We start from the raw sequence: 21,463 nt of genomic DNA on the forward strand, positions 1-21,463 counted from the left end.
TGGTTGGACCAGAAAGATTGGGCCAAGACTAGGCCACCCAACCCTGCAAAGGGAGGTTTGTGGGGGAGGTGCAAACTGTCATGGGATGCTGGGGGATTGTGTGTTAACTTGAATCTGAAGTTCAGTAGTGTGTGTTAGTTCTGCATCACGGGTCCCGTGGAAGGAAGCAGAACCTCAGATCTCTAGACAGCAGAGCAAGGATTTGAACCCAGACTGCTCAAATCCCAGGCTAGTGCTCTGTGCCATGGAGCAGTTGAAGGCTGTCCGGCAAAAGGACTTGGTAACTAGTTTTCTTAATTTACAGACAGAAATGAAAGGGATCTACTGTGGTGCTTGTGTTTAAATGGAAATCATCAAACTTTATTGCAATTAAGCAGCAACTGAGCTCTCTGCAGTCTTTCCTGGTGCCAATTACTGCAACACTGGTTTTCCTTAGGTGTCTTACATAGTTTCTGTTTCCAAAGATTTATTTATGACAATAAAGACCTGAGAATGGCTTTCATAATTGCACCGGCCTTCATCTTTGTCATGGCCCCCATCATGAGCCTGGGAATTTGTGGGGTGTCATATGGTTTTTCTTTTTATTTCACTGATATGGCATCTGTAGTTCTGCGGTAAAGCCCAGTGTTTTGCTGTATCCATTTATGTTCCTTTTCTCACTGTATAGATTATGTTATGCTGTCTTTGTATATCTATGATTTTTGCATATGGTTTGGTCAAGGAAAGGGACTAGGTGGAACTGCTAAATCTGTCTTGTTGTTGTGATACGAAGGCAAGGATAACTACCACTTCCAGTTGCAGATAGAAGGGGCCACTGGTGGGATGGGCACCCAAGTCATAGTCTGCTTGTAATGGGAAAATCAACTGTGGCTAAGGCATCTGAGAGAGATGGCTCTTTAGCCATAGGAATGCCAGGCGTCTCAGGGTGAGATGTTTCTGGGAGGTTCTTGTGACTCAAGAGTAATTAAAACAATGCAGATGAGAAGGAAAGCTGCCTGGGAAGTATTTTAGAGTCTATGATAGAATCGGGTGTTTTGGATTTTCTCAGGCTTTGGAGGAGTCCACGTCCCCAGCAGTCAGGGCTGGTAGAATCAACAGGAAGGCTGATTGACAGGACTTTCAGGAGGGCTAGGATGTAGCCAGATGAGAGGGTAAGAAATGTTGTTTAGCTTTGTGTTTTCTCTCCAAACTTATGGTCACTTTTGCCTGTATAATTCTTTTTTCTTGCATAATAAATCTGTTTGTTTTATCTTCGTATTCATTCTCTGTGGAAAGAGTAATCCCTGATCAAGTGATGTTCCAGACTAGCCATTCTATAGAAATGGGGGCCTCAAACTTCTTCCACAGTCCTAAGGGGGGCAGATTCCCCTGCTGCCTGTGACTTGCAATATAAGGGTAGTGGTGCTGGAGCTTGTGGGGATAAGAAGTTCTCAGGACAAACCTTAGTTGGTTCCTTGGGAGATGCTCAGAGTGCACCCCATTGATGGCTTTATGACAATCTGTTTTATTCTGTTTAGATTTTTTTTTTCATTCCTACAAAACACTAATCCAGCTATAACATTTTTGTATGTTTCCTTTACATAAGCATATATGAAATCAGGGTTAGGAAGGGATGTTTTGTGAAGTCAAAACAGAGATGAACGATTCTTTGTTCCTGTGTATTTGCTTTTGTAACTGATTAATTGGCTAAATCTGTGTAGCTGGGTTTTTCCCTTCTGTTACTGGGGAGAGGCCATGTAAAAAGACTGTGGGACTAGGTACCTTTTAAGGTGAGTACTTTTATGGCTATAAGGGGTAAAGAGATGCAGCTGGGGGCCAGTTGCAGACCCACTCCTTCTGAAGACCTTATCCTGCTAACAGGGACTTCCTGAGTGGGCAGGATCAAGTGATCAGAAAGGGGGAAGGGCCAAGGAACATAAAAGCAGGTTCCCAGCTGCCAGTGGAGAGGAGAGGCCTGGCAGGGAAGTCGGGATGGACTGGCTATGGGGAAGGACAGAGGTCATGATTTTAGTCATTAGGGCAGTTAAGGCCAGAAAGGTCTGATTCCCAAGAAATTGTCAGAGATTAAAAGTACTATTTTTGCAATGGGGAAAACAATAAACGTTAATCAAAATATGTCAGTTTTGAGTTTCAGGGAGTTTGAAAGCATCTATCTAAAACTGGTGGTTCCAAAGTTTAAAATAGCTGTTTTCATCTGTAGATCCGCATTGGCTAATGTATGATTCCATCTAATATTTCCTGCACAATGTGAACCATTAATGCAAGCAAAACATGGAAGACTGGAAGCTTTTCTGCCGTTCAAAAACTTTGTAGAGATTTGACATGTTATCATCTTGCAAGAAAGGTGAGATGACGTAATAAGACTTCTTGTCATTAGCATTCAGTTCTATCCACAAGTCCAACAAGAATAAAAATATTTCTCATTTGCTGAAGTCAGTGCACATTTATGTGATCCCAATGCTTAAAATGAAAGGTGGTAAGCCAGGTAGCGCTGTATTGGAAGGCTAAGTATCTGGGAGCATTCCTTTTATAACAATTTTTGAGTTTCATCAGTTAGTTGCGTCTATTTTTTCCTAATTCTCTTGCGGTGCCAATTGCTCAGTTTGGTTTTGGGAAAACCAAAATTGAATACTTGACTTAATGGCACAAGTAGGCTGCCTAAACAAAATATCGAACCTTCTGTGTCCTTATGCTTAACCATACTCTTAAGGCCAGGAAGAGACATTATACTGGTATAATTTACTGGTATAACTGATCAGAAACCAGTCTATATCTGTAACAACAACAGAAGTTCAGCACACCTAAACTAGTTTAAAAATGGTGGAACCCAGTCTAATTTTTCTCCCCTTCCTCCCCTCAACCAAAGGGAAATGTGTGTTCTGTTCATTACCAATTTAACTACACCACTTAGAGAAAATCATGCAACTTAGATCAATTCCACCTTGGGCTTTCTGTATGTCTGTACCCGAGTAAAAGACTTTGCTTTGCCTGCTCCTTGACAACTGAGAGACTTGAACTTTCTCAGGCCATTGAGAGAAACAGTTTCTACAGGTAGTAGAGCATGCCCCATCTCCAGCTTCTAAAGGATCACGTCCAAGGATGGCTAGCCTGCCATACCAATGCCACAAGTGAGACCAGCAGCTTGTGTGTGTGGTATAGGGATCAGGGAGCACAGCTGTTGTTAGGGAAGAGAGCATATTGAGCAGAGAAAGAGGTTAGAGTGGCACTCAGGGAGGGCATGGAGTTTAATTGGTTGCACATTTGCCCAAAAAGTTGAACCCCACTATCTTAGGGGTCAGCAGAATGCCTATACTTGCCTCAACTACAACCATAGCATTTAGGAAATGATGCTCTCTCAGGTAACCAGGAACATGGAAAAAATCTTTGAACACTGAAGTCTGGCTGGTGCAGATGAACCAAAGAAGACATTGTATAGATCAGTGGTCATCAACCTTTTCAAGCCACAGGTTGGAACAGCCCAGTTTGGGTCCAGTGTGGGCTGGATGGCTATCATGGTGCATCAGCATCAGGGGGCTTTCCTTGTGTCTGTGCTGAGGCCAGGGAGTTGGGAGCTGTACCTGTGCCACTGTCACTTCTCCCAGCCCCACAGCTTCTCAGCTGGGGTGTGAGTACAGCTTCTAGCTAGTGGGGAGAAGTGCATGGAAATGACAGCAGTGAGGATGCAGCTTCCAGCTTTCTGGTCCTGGCACAGCTCGCCAGTGGCCAGAATCTGTGCCTTTGCCATGGCTGAGGAGGCAGAAGGTGGGGGAGGCTAGGAAGTGGGGGAAAGAAGCATTGGCCGCAAGGCTATATCTGGAAATTGCCCAGCCCCAGCATGGGCATGGATATGGACACAGACAAAACCCTCTGGCCCAAAAATCCAGTGGCTCCCAGGCCAGATCTGCCTCATGGACCACATGTTACCAACCCTTTGTATAATACCATAGCTTGAATTGCACCTGGAAGCAAATGGAATATGGCACTGTAGTCTGAAGAAAGCATTTTACAGTCTGTTCTGGCCATTGCTGCAAAACTGTCAAGAAGCTTAGTTAAGCACTTGCTAGATTTTGAGTGAAGAACTTTTAGCTTGTAGCTGTGTTAACACAGTTCAAAGATGTAGATAACAGTCACAAGTTCTATAGCAGAGATACAACCACTTTACTAGATGAAAATTAAAAAAACCCAGTAAAAATCTAGAAACGGGGATCCAAAATTATTTTAAAATTCTGGACTGCTTTGCATAAAAGGTTGAAGTAGTTGATACTTTTTAGTAATAAGAAGAGCTACTTCTTTACCCTACTGTCTAAGACTCCGATTCATCAATTAAGCATGCACTTGGCTTTGCTTTCAGCAGGATTTCACTGTGTGCTTACAGTTAAACACGTATAAGTGTTTGTCGATATGGATTCTGTACCCTTTTGGCTGCAATATGAATAGTTGTATATAAAACTATTATAGTTTGTAAAATATATAATACTGTAAGTTAAAGAACTTATTATATCATATTTCCCATGCATCCTGTTTCTAGAATTCTGCATTTGTTCTACAGTACAATGATCATTATATTAACCCGGTGTTGCTACTTGATTTTAAAATATAAGGTGATGAGCTTTATGCCAGCCCACCACAGGGCAGAGCTGAGTAGCTAGGAAGCCAGCTCAGTCAGCTTCCTCCCCCCTTTTCTTTTTAATTCTCTATAGGAGGTGTACATTTTTCCTTCCACTACCTCAAAGTAGCAATCAAGCTAACAAGGGACATAACAAGATAGCTACTCTAGCAAATAGTGTTGACTTTAGTTTCACATGTTCCCTTCGAATGATAGGTAACCGTATGAAGAAAATACCATTACCATTATGACAGCTGTCAACGTTTTTACTTGTATACCTTGCTACTCTGGCCATATTCCAGTTAATTGAAAGCGATGGCATCTTTGCAGTATCTTGATGTACTGGTAGTTTCATGTGTTTTATCAGACATCCAATCCATCCAAAATCTTAGTTAATAAATTTTTACAGCAAATGTTCATTAGTGCTGCAGCAGAGGCCTAATAATAACATTATTAACTTAAATTGTCATATGGGGAATTTTCATATGATTTTTCTATAAAAAATCTGTTGGCCAGATATAATGTAGCTTTTAGGCTTGTTTGTATACATATTTAGTGAAATATTGCATTATTGGTTCTCTGTAGCTGGTCATGAAGATAAATGTTTGTAAAGCACTTGACAGTGTTTTTATGTATTGTAATGCCAGCACCTAAAGAACAAAAGGGTTTTCCCCAAAAAAGACCGTGTTTGAGTAGCTTCTCCAGTGTTTTCCTCTTGTAGTCATTTACATGCCTGCAAAATGGTACTGAAGCTTTGCAGCATTTCATACTCACTTTACACAAGTGTAAATGACTACAGGAAACCCTCACTATTTGCGGGTTCGGCATTCGCGGTTTCAAATATTCGCAAATGCCAAACCCGCATCTTAAATACGCTTAAAGGAGCTCCTCAGGAGCTCTGTGCTTGCTGCTGCCACTGCTCTCCTGCCGCCACGCTCCCGCCATCGCCAAGGCAGCCATGCCCCCACCCTAAGAGCCGGAGGCACCGTGTTCATGAACACAGATGGTGTTCATGAACACAGTGCCTTATTCGCAGATTTCGCCATTCGCGGGGGATACGTTCTCGTATACCCTGCGAATGGCGAGGATATCCTGTAAATTGAAAAGCACCAGAGATTTAGGCCTGTATGCATGCTGGTCTGGACATTGCCTCTGCAGTATGCAGCACCACAGACCCATCTGCGACACTGCACACGCTGCATATGCTAGTTTTCCCTGCACTGTTAATTTGAAAAGTGTGGAGGGAGGAGTGGGGGGTTTGACACTGGGAGACCCTGGTGTCAAACCTCCTCCCCCTGCACCTGGGGAAAAAAAAAAAAAAAGCAGGGCGGCACACACGGTAGCAGCATGCACTGCTCAAAACTGGAGCCTGGCTGGCCAGAGCCACGCTCTACCTGCCAGCCAGGCTCCCTGCTCCAGGATCACTGCAGCTGCAGCCCCAAGAGGCCCCCATAAGGCTTCCAGCAGTGCTGTATTATTCTATTGCCAAATAAGAGTAACCATTGAAAAGTGCCCTCTAACTGCAAACTTACATTTCATATTTATTAGTATTAGAACATGGGGCATTGACCTTAGCACTGGATGAGACCTCTGGCTTACTGAATCCAGTCTCCTCTCTTGCACGATTTTTTTTATCGTATGCTGAGATGTCATACGAGACCTTTGAGGCTTCACTTAGTAAGATGCATCTTTTTTTTCTTTTTCTTTTAATTTCCAGCCCATGTTTGTTTAATTTAATTGTTTTCTGTTCAGTCTTTATTTTGCTAGGCTCAACAAGTCAAGATCCCTCAGTCTTGAGGCAGGCTTTGTATTTCCTGTTCATTAGAGTAGCATTTCTCTGAAAATACTTAAATTTGAAATAATCTTTCTCAAATATGAGTGACCAAAATAGTGTATATTATTCCTGATGAGATTTCACCAATGTTTGAAGCAATTACATCTATATGTCTGTAAAGGTTTTCTACCTCTAAAGGTTTACTCATTCCAATTTTAACTCTGAAAAGCAGAAACCAATTTGAAATTTTAGTGGGGAGGAGGTTGTGAAATTGTTTCTTATGTTTAACTACTGAATTTGTTTGATATGGTTGATAGGAAGATAGGTACATAACTCATCCCATCCATGACAGCGCTGAAATATGTGTTTAACTTTAATACATGCTGAGCATGTGTTGCACCATTTGTTTTCTGTGGGGTTTTTTTGTAGTGGGGTTGACCCCTGGAAATCCAGGGGTGAAAAAAACCCGTGGAAAAAAATGTGATGCAGCACATGCTTGGGAAGTGCACCCTTGCAGTGCGGAGAGCGCTAGACTATGTGGTATGTAGCATGGCAGACGTGTTTGCAACGCCATATACTGCATAACAGTGCCCATCTGGTTATAACCATAATGGGCAAAATAAAATGAAAGTTAATTCAAGTAAGTGAAGGGTCAGGAGCAGATGCTCCATGTTGGGAAGTAACCAGATTTCCCTTAAGGAAATTACTATATTTATTGATTATAAGAATGTGTTCTTAATTTCTGTAAATGCATTAGAGACTCGCTCATTCCTTTCAATTATTCTTGATGCAACATTTTCTGGTACTCAGGCAGCTGCTCCATCCTTAATAATTCATCATCTTGTACCTGGGCATACAGATGTTCTGAGCAATTAGTGACCTTCAAATATACATATTGTTATAACCAAGTGAATTAAAAGCTGCGTAATATATTAACTCCTACTTCCATTACTGCTGATAGCTTTCAGCTCAGATCTGAAGCAGAACTAACCTCATGAATCTGACTGCTTAATTGTGATTTAATAACTGTTCACTTATTTTGCAAACGTGCAGAAGCATGTTGTCTAACTCAAGAGTGCTTTGGCTTTAAAGGTAATATAATAACTGACTTAAAATGCTCATTTAAAAGTCTGTTGTAACCCTCTGTAGACAGGTGCATTTCTCTTGGAGAAAAGAGAAGAAAGAAGTTTCACGCACCAAAGTTCAAAGAAATCTGATGTTTTACTATCAGATACAGTTTTATGTAGTATTTTCATTAAGTTAACTTTATTGTTAAAGGCAAGCTAAGTAACCTCTTTTACCTCTAAGTAAGCTACCCCTGCCCAATCTGCTGCTCTGCTTTCTGCGTCCTTCCCTGCACTCCCTCCCCCATCTGCTGCTTTGTTTCTGCTTCTTTGCCATATCTGCCACTATGCTGTTTGCTTCCTCCCCGATCCGCTGCATGCCGCATACAGAGACTGTTCGTGCTACTTGTGGCACGTGCACTACAGGTTGGCCACCCATGTTCTACCATATTCAGCCACAACTCAGAGTAGTGCATCAGTGCAGTGAAAAAGAGGAGGATGCCAGTGTGGGAAACACAACTTAACTTGAACATGCCTCATGAGTTGAGAAGCATCAGCGATGGTAATCAGACATCAGACTTTCCACATGAATATAAAAAGAATACCAGTATAGTCAGTGGGAGTCTTTCCATTGTTTTTTTTTTCCCCTGGACTTTGGATCAAGCTTGTCCTGTTGTTCAGAGATCCTACGTTTCTCTGGTCTTCTAAAATTATTAAAATGAAAACATGTTTTGATTTATGAATTACTCCCTTTATCCATTTGGAAATTGCTTCGCTCCTTACCCCCAGGTTTTAGCAGCCTTTCTTAATCTGAAGGGAATGGCTTTCTCTGTTCCATGCTATGCTTGTATTTGTGTCATTTGTTGGTATTACATAGCCTGGTCCACCTGTTTTGGAAAAAAATAATTTTCCATTTTCGTTATTAAATTGGACTCTGGACCTCCCAACTGTAAAAATGTCAGTCTCTGATCAGATGGCAGCTACTTAATTACAAGCATGGCTCAATATTATGAGAGAGATGGATAGACAGAGAAAGGCAAGGTATTTTATTACTTGGTAGCAATATTAATTTTAAAATCCTGTTAACCTAACCCATTTTAATGTTTAGCGAACTTTATTTTCCCTAAAAAGAATTAAGGTAAAATAAAATATAAATCCTCATCTTCTAATGCTTTCTCCTCTGATATGTATCAAATGGTCTCCATGCAGAATCACTTTTACTGTAATTTTCCCATTATACTACATTTTAAACAGTTTTTCTTTTCTTTTGATTTTTGCATTGAAATTTGAGGCCACTTCCTAATAGTAAACCTTTTGTCCTGCAGATGAATACCAAGGCTCTAATTCTGTTTTAAATTTGACCACTTTCCATATGCATTCCATACAGCTAAGCTACTTGTGCTATTTCTGAGAGTGAATCTTTGAAATGGTTCTTGGAAACCACCCTCTGCTCTGGTCGCTCCTCCCCACCAACATGATGGCGCACTGCTGCCTCCTGTCCAGAATGCTGTTGGGGCACTCTGGTTGTTTCAGACAACCAACCAGAGAGTGAATAAAGCGTTACAGACAGACACACTAAGGCTTTTAAAATATTATAATGGCCACAACCATTCTGAGAGGAACAGTCATCCTTTAGACAAGAAAGTGCTAAAATCAGCATTTAGAAGATACCTGCTCTAAGTAGATGCAGTGAGTGAGGCAGTGTTAATATGTTTGGAGCGCAAAAGTAGTGGAGGTTTGGTGTAGGAGGTCCTGTGTTCATTTGATTAGAACAGAAAGTCTGGTAGCCAGCTGGGTTCTGAGATTCTTATTTGTAATGAGTCACTGCTTTTTTTCCGCGTAGTTTGTTTTCTTTCCTTGCTAACGGTCTTTCTTTCCTCTCCCATCTGGGTGTGTTTTTACTGCAAAAAGTGGTTTTCTGGCAAAAAAGAATTGTTTTGAAAGTCTGATTTTTGCCTAAATTGAAGCAAACTAAGAAAACAGAGTTTGCTTGCTTGTATTAGAAGGTTCTCTCAGCTTCCACATGGAGCAGAGGTTGTAAAGGGAAGGCTTTGTGGTGGGCAGATGGCCATTTGCTTGAAAAAAGGGGCAACTTGTAATATTTATGTCATGTAGCAGAAAGCCTGATATTTTCCATACTGATCCATGTTTACTATTTGTTCTAATATAGATGCTTCTGGAAGCACAACTTCAGTTTTAAAAAGATTTCATTAAAAGAGATTGATGGAAATTACCTAATCAAGAGCTTCAACAATCTGTCTTGCCTGAGCTGCATAGGTGGCAGAGGCTCAAAGGAGTTGCCTCTTACAGAGTTTAGGGGGTTGCTCAATTTACCCCTCCCAGAATTTGGAGTTCTGCATTTCAGAAGCCTGCAGGAAAAGCACCCATCTTTTGTTAGCATCACAACATTGTATGCTGGCCTGCTAGCCAGTAACTTTCATACAGGCTGGCAAGAGCAGCTGGAGAATGTCACTGGCAAGAGAGAGGGTGTAGAATTGCACATAAGCATAAGTCTGCTTGTACACATGATGCAGGTTTAATCCCCAAGGTTTTATTCTATGCTCCCTAAATTGAAACGGGTATAGAATAAAACCCTAAGGACTAAACCATTTCAATTTTTCTGTCACATTATGACAAGGGGCCCAATCCTTTTTTTTTTTTTTTGGCAGAGCCTGCCCGCCTCTCCCATGGCCAGGGGGCAAGCTGCCAGCAGGCTGAGCAGCTCATGAACTGCAGGGGGCCCTAGTCCTTCCCTCTGCAGCAGCAGCACTGCCTGGGGCTGGCCAAGCAGGCTGCTAGTGTGCCAGGGGCTATCCCAGGTCTCATGATACAACTTTCCCACTAGCCCACCCAGATTCCCAGCACCTCATGTGCTACCCTTGCCATCTTCTGCCATCATCATTGCCCCCAGCCACCCTCGTGCCAGCCCCCCATAGTGCCCTTGGGGCAAGCCAGCTAGTTCCCAGACAGCACCAGGCATACTGCTGGCTGTAGCAAGCTGCTAAAATCACAAGTGGCAAGGGGCCCGGTCCTGCTTCTGGCAGAGCCTGTCTGCCCTCCCCCTTTCCCCCCACCCCCCATGGCAGGGGGGTGAGCTGCCAGAGGGCTGAGCAGCCCTGAGCTGTGGGAGCTCCAGTTTGTCCTTCTGTGGTGGCAGTACCCCCTAGGGCTGCCCAGGCAGGCTGCTAGCAGGCCAGGTGCTACCCCACTTTGGGGGCAGCACCCAGCCAGATCCAACTCTTCCCTGAGCCCATCGGGACTTTCAGCAGCCCATGCACCATCCCAGTCACCTTCTCCAGCTGCCAGTACAAGCAGCCACCCTCCTGCCACTTCCCTGTGCTGCTTCAGGGGCAAGCCAGCCCATTTCCAGGCAGTTGCAGGTGGCGGGAAGGTGGCACGGACAGTGCACAGAGCACTGGAAGTGGCAGCTGACTCGGGAAAGGTTGGATCTAGCCGGGTGCTGCCTGCAAGCTGAGACAATACTCGGCCTGCTAGCAGCTCACCCAGCCAACCCCAGGAAGTGCTGCCACTGTGGAGGAAGGACTAGGGTCCCCTGCAGCTCAGGGGCTGCTCAGCCCGGTGGCAGCTCACCCCCCAGTCATGGGAGAGGTGGGCAAGCTCCATGAAGGAGAAGAAAGAAAAAAAAAAAGCATTGGGCTCCTCGCCACTTATGCCCGTTGGCTGAAGGCAGAAGATGTGAGGGGCCAGATCCTTTTTTTTTGGTGGATCCTGCCTGCCTCTCTCATGGCAGGGAGGGAGAGCTGTTAGATAAAAGGCTGCAATGTTACAAGCAGCAGCATTGCAAGCTAAACTATATCGGGTTGTAGTTTAGTTTGCAATGTTGCAAACTCATTTGAAAACCCTAAACCTCGTGCACATGTAATGTGTGATGCTATTAAACCACACAAAGGAAATTTTTGTCACGTGTACTTGGTGACAATCGTCATGTGTACAAGCACCCAGTGAGAGCTTCCTGCTAGAACAACTGTCCCTCCACTGTACGGTTGTGGCTTTGGGATTTTGGGTTGGAGATTGCATTTCTTCAGGCAGGAGGCTAGTGTTCTCTGGCTTCTTAATTACTTTTTATTGTATAGGAAGTAATGGGCAGTTGGATAATGCCTGTTGTCTTTCAGTAAATGTGCAGCATTAGCCTTTGGTCCAGTTGGCAATATGTTATGCTCTTTGCCTACATTAATGAGAGGCATTATCTAAGGGAATGCCCAAATATTTCCTCTTCCTATGAAAGATTCTCTGAAGATGAACTTTTCTAATACAAAGAAATGTTTCTTTTGGGAAAAGAACTACTAAGACTGTTTACGTGACCACTGTTGTGATTAGTGGGTTCTCATGATCAAGTAACCATGACAGCAATACTAAGGTGATTCATGATGTCATAAGTACAAGGAGAAATGTGTCCTGCTCTCCGTGCTAAAAGGATAATCAAGCTCATCAACAAAACCTTATTCTTGTTAATTTTTTATTTCGGTCTGAATGACTCAAGAGAACAGGATTTAAGGAATACTTTCAAGTCATTGTTTTGTTTCTTTCCCAAGTTGTAGCTGAGCAAAAGTTAGCAAGATGGATGTCTCATTGGTGATCTCCATGGTGGTTTCAAACTAATCTTTATCTCAAAATTCTTCAGCACAACTGATTGCATGTTGAGGTCAAGGATAAATTAGTAAGGGATGGATTGATTTATCTCTTAGCCTGGAGAAGCCCTTTCAGGTCAAATCTAGAGATAGTGACTGAGCAAAGGTGGAAGCCTGCACTGCTGCCCATGCTGTACCTCATTCTGGGCAAAGATTACTTCAATTTCTAGTTTTTCCCAATCTGTCATTTCACCCCAATATTAAGTTAAATAAAATTGAGTGAGGCACTTTAACAAAGTCTTCTTATAGCTGAGTTGGATTCAGGCATGAACAGTGCCCATTTCTTGAACAAGCTGACATAACCTCTTATGGATCTCATCCCGCCAGCACATGATGGATGCACTCTCTGCTTAAGTAATCTGAGGTTTGTGTAATATTCTGTTTAGTGCTTAATATGTTAAATACATCTCCTTGGTTTGGGTCTTGCTGTCAAGTAATGGGAAATGGTGAAGAATCAAGACTGCTATACTAAGTGATCAATTATGTGTGTTTTAAATTTATTAAAGTGAAATCAGGAAAAAGTAGAGTAGGAAGGAGAGTAGCTCTACATGAGTAAAGCTAGTTTGGAGTAGTTTCACTGGCCCAAAGGCCCATTATATACGTACACAAATGGTTGAGATTTTGATTGCAAACTCCAAAAAGAAAGATTTCACCCTGAATCATGATTTGCTCTATAGATCACCACGTGGTTATGAGGGGGCAAATATGTGGACTTTTGGCAAATAGGTGGATTAACATGGGAATGATATAGAGTGGGAATGTGTTTTATTGTCTAGCAGCAGGGAAAAAGAGGGAGTCTTAAAGTGCCGATACCTTCAGGATAAGAATCCAAACTTCGGGCTTGTCAACCAAAGCCCTACTGGTGGTTCATCCATTTCTATTAATTGCAGAGTTTTGGGCAATAAGTTAAAAGGTCCATCTCCCTGCCTATGAAGCAGTGTTCCCAGAGTAAAACTCTTTGAATGAAATCCTGACCCAATTAAACCCATTGGAACTTTGTCATTAACTTTAATGGGGTCATGATTTACCCCCATGTGTTTTGTCTGTGCATACTCTGTAACTTGACATACTATAAATTGCAATTGGTGTTTCTTTCAACTTTCCTTATGTCTGATAGAATCCAGATCTTTCTGTGTGCGGACAGTGTGGAGAGTGTATGTCCAGTGTGGCAGGGGAACTAAGGATTATGTGCTATTTTAGAATGGTAGGTCATTCTTGGCTTCAGAGGGTGGTCATTGGATTTTTTTAGGGCTGTCCAGGTCTCTCACTAATGCAAGGACATCTCTCTTGAGTGTGAATTTATCCAGGTCTTTATTTAGCTGGCAACTTGCTTTGTGCACTGACCCAACAGAATCTTTAAGGATAATAAACCACCATACTACCTCTTACCTTGGACATATGGTACAGTCCAACTGAGCCCATGAGAGCTTATGTGAAAAGATCATCATAATGAAGTACCTTCACAGAAGAAATTATTTGAAACAATAACCTAAAAACCTTGGCATTACATATATTGCAAGAATATTAATACAGAGAGGTTTTGTGTTTAGACTGACATTCACTTAAAATTTCCAAATTTTTAAGTGATCTTGCCCCTGTATTGATCAATTATTTGACTAGCCTCGAAGTTATATTCCTTCAAATCAAACAGGTTTTACTACCAGATGAGTTAGGTCTGATTAATGTATGCAATTTACTAATACTTTGCATTACTCCTTTTCAGTAAGCTCTTGACTCTCTCCGCGTCATTCTGCATCATGCAGGCTTATGTCACCAACTCCGTCAGTCACAAAGACAGTTATTTGTGACAGATTTTTTTTGTGCAGCTGCTTAAGAAGCGAGTCTGGAAAGTTTTGGAAGCAACAACATTTTTTCTGCCTTCTTTGAACATCACGTTTAAAGCAGGCTGGGGGGGATAATGTTAGCTATCATACAGATAAGATTTCAAACTGTGGCCCTAGGGCCAAATTTAACCATGATTGATAAAGGTAATGGTCTCTTGTGAAGTGCCTGCATTCCACTTGTAACTGGCCCTATAAGTCATGTCAGCTATTTTCTTCTGTTAATTGTGTGATCTACCTGAATTTCTTAAAATGTTGTAGCTTCTCTTGTCCACTTATACTTAAAGTTGTGACCTGGAAGTGGTTCTTTTGTATTTCTGAAATACAGCCTGCTATCACAGTGTGAATAAATAAGAACTTCAACGTCTCCCAAAAGAACTAGTTTTATACCATACAGGTCTTGCTTGGCTTGGCTTCATCTCAGACCTGTACAATTTTGAATTGGTTAGTTTTTCAAGGGCCTTCATGGAGCAGTTGTCCTGTTTGGTAGTAAAAACATCTTTATACTTCACCATAGGAAAGCAAGAGATATTTTATTTTATGATTAATAATAAATATCCTTTCTTCGTATAAGGGTTACTTTCTGAAAATCTGTTTGTCATTGAGGGCTTCTTTTAACAAAGTCTTAACCTTGTGATTAATATCTTGCTGAGCAACAGCTGTTACAATACATTTCAGAGAACTGCAACTCTTGTGTTTGTCTAACAACAAACATGTGTGCTTGTTGTTATACAATCAGCAGGGTGCAGCTTGTATGTGTGTTCATAGCCAAAGTGTGACCTGACTAGTAAGAAGGCATATGAGGATCTGCTGTACTACATATTGCAGCACTAGCTACTCACAGCAGGGGCAACAGCATGAGGAGGAAAGAGGATTCCTGTCAGGCTGCAGCCTTGAATCTGGGTCCTCAGCCTGGCCAGAATGGCTGCTAATGCCAGCCTGCTACCCTACATCTGGTCACCAGGCTCCACATGGCTGTCTTGAAGCCCGCAACAGGGCGTAGCCCTCCCCAGCTCACTGGAACTGGAGCCCAGCTTCTCTTCCACTGCCCTACATAAACCCCGACCTTGGAAGCAGAAGTATCCAGGCTCAGCCTGATCCTAGACTGCTTTGCTGTTCCCTTTGGCTTGTGCTTCAACTCTGCTCTCTGCTTGATCTTCAGCTTCCTGACTCGGCTTGTCCCTAGACCCTCCTCTCAGACTGACCTCTTTGCTTTCTGACCTGGCTGTACTTGGATTCTGCTCACTTCTGACTCTGGGTGGCACCTCAGTCCCCATGTGGCCCTTGACCCGGGTTCCCACAACCCAGTATGACAGTTCTTTAGAGCTATTGCATCTCCTTTTGTGCAGGTGGAAATGGCATCGAGGAGAGCCTGGGCAAAGCCCAGTCATGCTGGGAACTTGGCTGTATAAGCTGTAGACCTTGTATTGTTTGCTCCCTTTTTATGAGCCCTGGTGAAACCAAGAGCCACATAAAGTCTACTCTTAGTTTAGTACAGTAAAATACTGTTTTTCACTCTGGGCAAAGTCAGAATTGAGCCGAAGATGAGAATTTAAGTGAAAAAAAATAAAATTTAGGTTTTTTAAAGCTTTAATTTTCTTGGCAATGAAGGATACACTGAATGAAAATACAACTTGTTTATACTAGCTACTATTTAACTTGTACCTCTTCTTTCTGATTTGTTATAATTTCTTAACAATTTCCAAAGGCTGGGAAATCCCTTTAAAAGGTTGATTCGGTCATAAAACCATAACAACGTTTTCTTTTTGGAACTGTATGGAAAGCTGTCTGTAGAAATAGATTAGCTTGTACTTATTCAGGAACCAGATCCCATAAGGTACACAATTTTCTGTTACCTATTGACTTTGTAAGAAAATTTCCTATAGCAACAGTGCTTACTATATGTCATTTGAGGTAAGACCATATTTGCTTTTTATTAGATCCTAAGGGTTTTATGTGGTAAATGTGCTAGAGAGAGAGTTTCTAGTGGCTTAATTAAAGAGATGAGGGGAAAAAATTATTCAACTGCTGCTTATACCGTAAGGCCACCTTACTAGTCAGCAATAAATGTAAAGCAACAACAAAAAAATAAAATATCTTATGATTGCACATAAACATGGCAACATTATGAATTTCAGGAGCTGCCTGAGATGGGGTACATAGTGCACTGCATTTCCATAGTACCTTTGTTTTGACACTATTAAATAGAAATTGTAGTTCTCAGAAAATTAAAGTCCCTTCTGTGTTGTTTCCTAAGTGTCTATTTAGAGCACATTAGGCCTATGTGACTCTGAAGTATTTTTCAAACAAAGTTTGGGGGTTTTTTGTTTGTTTTTTACTTGTGGAAGATTTAATTGCACACAGAATAAAAAAAACTATCTGTACAAAAACAAGAATATATTTGCATTTCATCAGCTGTGACTGTGGTTCTGTTAGCTGCTACATGCTGGTTCAGAGGCCATGAGTCATTGTCACATACTGGTGTGATTGTTGCTTTTCTCAGCAACTGGATGGTACAAGCAACCTACAGTAAGCTGCTGAACACAGTGCATCACTTTGCCTTAGAAGGAGGAAATCATGGAAAGGAAAGGAAGCAATCGAGCAAAGGAAACCTGACTTCCTACCCCTTCAGGAAGATTTTCGTAACAGAAAGTTTGCATTAATTTGATATGAAGGAATAATAGCCAGTTATGATTAATTTCATATTAAGCAATAATAATTAGGCGAGTATAAAATAGGTGGCCATTGACCTTTAGGTAAAGGACTTTGTTTATTTCACTTACTAAAATATGCATGTGTTTTTTATTTTATTAGTTGGATCCATAATTATCTCAGTTGAGGAGAATGTGTGGACAAAATGCTGCCCCCCTCCCCGGCATCAATAAAATCAGGATTTCACACTGTTTCCATGGTAGTGCTTTCCAATTTTTTATAATTTACTTAGATAAAATGCATACTACTTTTTCAGTGAAAATTCAGCAGCAGGAATAATCCCTGTACAAGTATACTGAGAATATACTAGATGTACTTTCAAATATGACAAATATCAGGATAGTATAATTCATTGTTTGGCTGAAAATGACTTCATTAAGAATATAATTGGACTTATTGAGCAAATGCAAGCTATTCTATTCTACTTTTTTAAGTGGTTGATATGATGTGCAGAATCTTGCATTGCGTAGATTTATATTTGAAATATTCCTTACCAATTGGGAGATCAGGAAAGTATTTATAAAGTTCAGCCAGATAAGAATGGCTCCCTTAAGCCAAGTACAGTGTTACCTTGAAAATGTGTTTAGTGCCCCTTAATCATGTTGGGATGCAGGGAGGAAAAATTATGATGCCAAGTGAAAGGTGGTGCTTTGCATGGTTCTGACAAGTCTTGTCAGATAAGATGTGTCATTGATTGTGATGCTACAGAGGGTGTGTAAAAATGACATAAACTGTCATTGTGAGTTCTGGGTGGGTCCTTCTTGCTTGCCAGCTCAAGGGATAGAGGAGTTGGGAAGAACAGGTACCTTCATCCTTGTAGTAGCATGTTTGGCAACAGTCTGGGAGTTGGATTAGGAGTAGCCTTTGGTGTCATTCCTCTTGTTGTGCTTGTCATCATTGCTGTAGTTAAAAGGGATGCATTCTGGCATTTTTTTAGAAGGCTGGTTGACACATCCTCTCAAACAAAAGAAATAAAACAAGTCGCTGATGATGATGATGATGATTTACAGAGCCCACAGCAGGAAGACCACTTTAGTTCAATACAGAAGAGAGAAAACACAGATTCCCCATCAAGTACATTGTCAAGGCAAGGAAAATAGCAATATCATATGCATTCTGTCCCTGATTCCCTCCAGATTCAAATTTAACTCAGTTCCCAGCACCCCAGGATGCTTTGCACCTCTCCCACAAGCTCCCCCTCACAGGGTGGGCAAGCTAGCCTTGGCCCAAACTGTCTGCTCCAGCTGAGCAGGGAGGCGTGCTCTGGTACCCCCAGCTTCTGGCCTGGGCCACTGCAAGCAGGTGGCTGCATTTCCAAAATCAAAAGTGAATGTCTGTTCACTGCTTTTTAATTCAATCTGTGCAGCTTAGACTAACATGCAGAAATTGAATCAGTTCAGCCTTGGGCTTTTTGTCTGTCTGTGTACATAACCTTCCTGGTTAAAGAGGTTTTACTTTTACAATTGCTTTTCTGCTAAAAAAAACTTAATAAAATAATTTAAAAAACCCCAACAAATACTGAAGAAAAGACAATTGTAGAGACTTGAAGGATTAGAGTTGGTTACCAGAGCAGTTGCTCATTGGCACAGTTTGTGCCAGGCTAGGGCAGAGATGAACTGTAAGTGCCAATAGTATAGTACTTTTATAAGCATACCTTGTTGATAGATTCACTGTAACTTAGACCTTGTGGTTTTGTTTTATTTTTTTAGACAAATATAAATTGGGTGATTTTGTTTGAGGAAAAAAATGTTTAGTTTCCATCATTTATAGCATAGTGAGATAAACATATCCAAAATAATTAATTACACTTATTTATTTATTTTGTCTTCTTGATAGATGGATGTCTTGTAGTCAACCAGTAAGTTCTACTACTGCTGCATGTCTGGCAGCACTTCTACATGATCACATGACTCTTGATATGGATGCAGTCCTGTCAGACTTTGTTCGATCCACAGGGGCAGAACCAGGCTTGGCAAGAGATCTGCTGGAAGGTAAGCATATCTCATAAACCTTCAACTCCTATTCCTCATATTAGTGCTTTCTTGCTGTGAAGTTAAAGTTTCCTATTTACAGGCCATTGAGGCCCATTGAAGAAAAGACTCCACTGTTTCTTTAACCTCAGTATGAGGAGGAGATGATATAGTTAGCATCAGACTTTAGCTGACTTTGCTGCCAGGTAGCTCCTGGTACCCATTGAATAGGAGACTGGGTGGGCCTCAGCACTGTGCTGGAAGTGGAAATGATGAGTGGAAATCTACTGCCACCCTTGGGATTGTACCCAGGTCCTTCCAGTCACCCTACTGACCAAGCTTCATGGCTTCCACTTTCATTCAGTGGTAAGTAAAATATGAGAGAGATTTTAAAAGCTGCTTGTTTAGTCTGTTAAATCACTGTTTCCTTAGCATTTGTGCCAAGGAGCCAAGAATTGTGACAGATTAATTGCACAAAGTTTTCACCACTGTAGCTGTTTTCAGTAAAGGCTTTAGAAAAGCCTAGTATGGTGTTAGAGGCTGCATTCTAGATTACTAATAATCTCATCTAAAGTGAAGGAAAAGATCCCTATTCTGTCATTTTTGCTGTCTGAAGACTGCCCATCAGCTTTTTTTGCTCACTATTTACAGAAGAGGTTTGAGGGCAGTGTGGAATCAAATGTCTGCATGTTGGCATAGAAAGCAGATAAATCTGCTGGCCCCAAGCATAAATACTGTCGGGTAGCTGTTTAGCTGAACTTGGCAGCTCTGAGGTCTTTACTGCTCGTTTTGGGAACCTGTAACATCACCCATATTAGTCGTCAATAGAAAATCTCCGGGTACTTAAAATGGTTCCTTTGCTTACCTGAGGTTTCCACACTCTGATATAGAAAACCATAATTTGGTAGTGCTGAAGTAATGTAGTTGAGATGGTCCAGGAAGTATGCAAGAGGCAAGGCTTTGTGTGGGTGATATCTTTTATTGGATCAATGGCAGGGTTGGCATAGACTTAGACAAGCATGGGGGTACTGCACTACTTTTCCTCAGGTCTCTGTTCTTCAGAGACTCACAAAAACGAAAAACGATAATGAAATTTGAGTATACCAAATTGATTAAGTAGTGTGAAAAATAAGGATTGGTTGTGAATGTGTTCCCTAGTAAAAATGCCTAGATAGTATGTATGTAAAAATGCCCAGATGCCAAGAGCATGAAGACAACATTGGCAAATATTTAGACATTCCATCTTGGATTGTCAGCATTTAGCAGCTGTTGAGTACCTAATATATGTGTCAAAAATGTATGTTGGTGAATGCTATTCACAATAGCAGTTTGGCTTTTATAGTATATAGGTTGATCAATTTGTATTTTAAAGTTCTGGCTTGGCAATGATCTTTTTCTCTACTCCAAATATTTCAAGTGAAAGGGAATTAAATGCTATTAACTTGGAGATGTACTGCTCCAAAGTGTAATTTTACAATATTATATACTTGTTCAGTTTCCCAAGACGTTACATATAAACAAGTCTTTCAAATGTCTAAGTGCAAATGTTATTGATTTGCTGTATACAGTAAAAGGCCTTTGTTTTGTCAGACTGAGTAGATAAACCTGCCATTCTGGGCTGAAGTCTATCATTATTTCAGCCTGGCTCACTTGGGCTGCGGTTCTTCCAAACTTACCTCAGGTTGCTTGTGGAGTAAAGTCCATCCTACTTGCAGAGAATAAGGATACCAGAACTGAGGTCTTGATGAAGAAATAAAGATCCTTTAATCAGTTAGAAATTAAGGGCTTTGTCCAGCATTAATGTTACAAAGCTTTCCGGGCATGTGGACCTTGCATTTCAGACTGATTTCTTGAGAAACACAGCTGACTGAACTATGTAGGAAGAATTAAACACTGAAGGTAACTGTGTAGGTGATATGAACCTTTAAAAAAAATCTTCCTGCTGTATTTAAGCCTTCATAATCCTACTTAGTGGAGGAATTCACAGAAACGCGTCTTCTATAAATGTTATGCAAATGCCCCATTTTTCAGCATTGTGGCGTTTTTTTGTTGTTGTTTTTTGCCACAAAGGTACGAATTTTCCTACAAGCTGAAGTGACGGTCTGGGAATCAAGATTCCTGGATTCTAGAAATGGATTTCATTTACTGTATTTTCCTTGTCTTGTTTTTTTTGCTCTAGAGAAAATACATTCTTTACTTCTCAGGTAAATTATTAGGCATAACTGATGTTTGTCATAGACTTAGAGACCATCAGATAAATGATGCTGTAGGAGTTTGAAGGGTATTTTTTTCTGTGGTTTGTTCATTATTCAGTAGAGGTATAAAACCATACTGTAAAGACTACCAAAAAAGTAGGCAACAAGCAGTTTAATTTGTCTTAACAGACTAATTCATAGTGTTTAATTTCATTAAACATATAGTCCCAATGCTGATCATTTCCTCCTACACAGGAATTATTCTAGGTTAAAAAAAATTCTCAGTACTTCATGTGAAGATGTACTGTAAGGCCTTTACAGCATGCGTGCTTATGACACCATCTTAGTGTAATAGCTGTTAACACAGGTGTGGACAAAATACGGCCTGTGGGCCAGATGCAGCCCACCAGGCCATTGTGTCTGGCCCACGGGGCCCCTAGATTCATAGATTCATAGATGTTAGGGTCGGAAGGGACCTCAATAGATCATCGAGTCCGACCCCCTGCATAGGCAGGAAAGAGTGCTGGGTTTAGATGACCCCAGCTAGATGCCTATCTAACCTCCTCTTGAAGACCCTCAGGGTAGGGGAGAGCACCATCTCCCTTGGGAGCCCGTTCCAGACCTTGGCTATTCTAACTGTGAAAAAGGTCTT

At 41.4% G+C, this 21,463-nt stretch overlaps 1 protein-coding gene across 11 annotated transcripts in view; it reads left to right on the top strand.

Annotated features, from left to right (window-relative positions):
• The window catches only part of OTUD7A (OTU deubiquitinase 7A), a 306,759-nt gene that overhangs the window by 124,188 nt on the left and 161,108 nt on the right, over positions 1 to 21,463 (top strand). For 8 of the 11 annotated variants that reach the window (XM_059714795.1, XM_059714796.1, XM_059714805.1 and 5 more), the window contains one exon: positions 18,483 to 18,637. In XM_059714795.1, the coding sequence (XP_059570778.1) occupies positions 18,487 to 18,637 (151 nt within the window). In that variant the 5' untranslated portion in view covers positions 18,483 to 18,486. Of the gene's footprint in view, positions 1 to 2,210; positions 2,345 to 16,748; positions 16,846 to 17,583; positions 17,734 to 18,482; positions 18,638 to 21,463 lie in introns of those variants that run through there. The other 3 variants (XM_059714799.1, XM_059714800.1, XM_059714801.1) reach the window with 3 other exon arrangements.

This window comes from Alligator mississippiensis, chromosome 11, assembly GCF_030867095.1.
Source record: "Alligator mississippiensis isolate rAllMis1 chromosome 11, rAllMis1, whole genome shotgun sequence".
Taxonomy (NCBI): domain Eukaryota; kingdom Metazoa; phylum Chordata; order Crocodylia; family Alligatoridae; genus Alligator; species Alligator mississippiensis.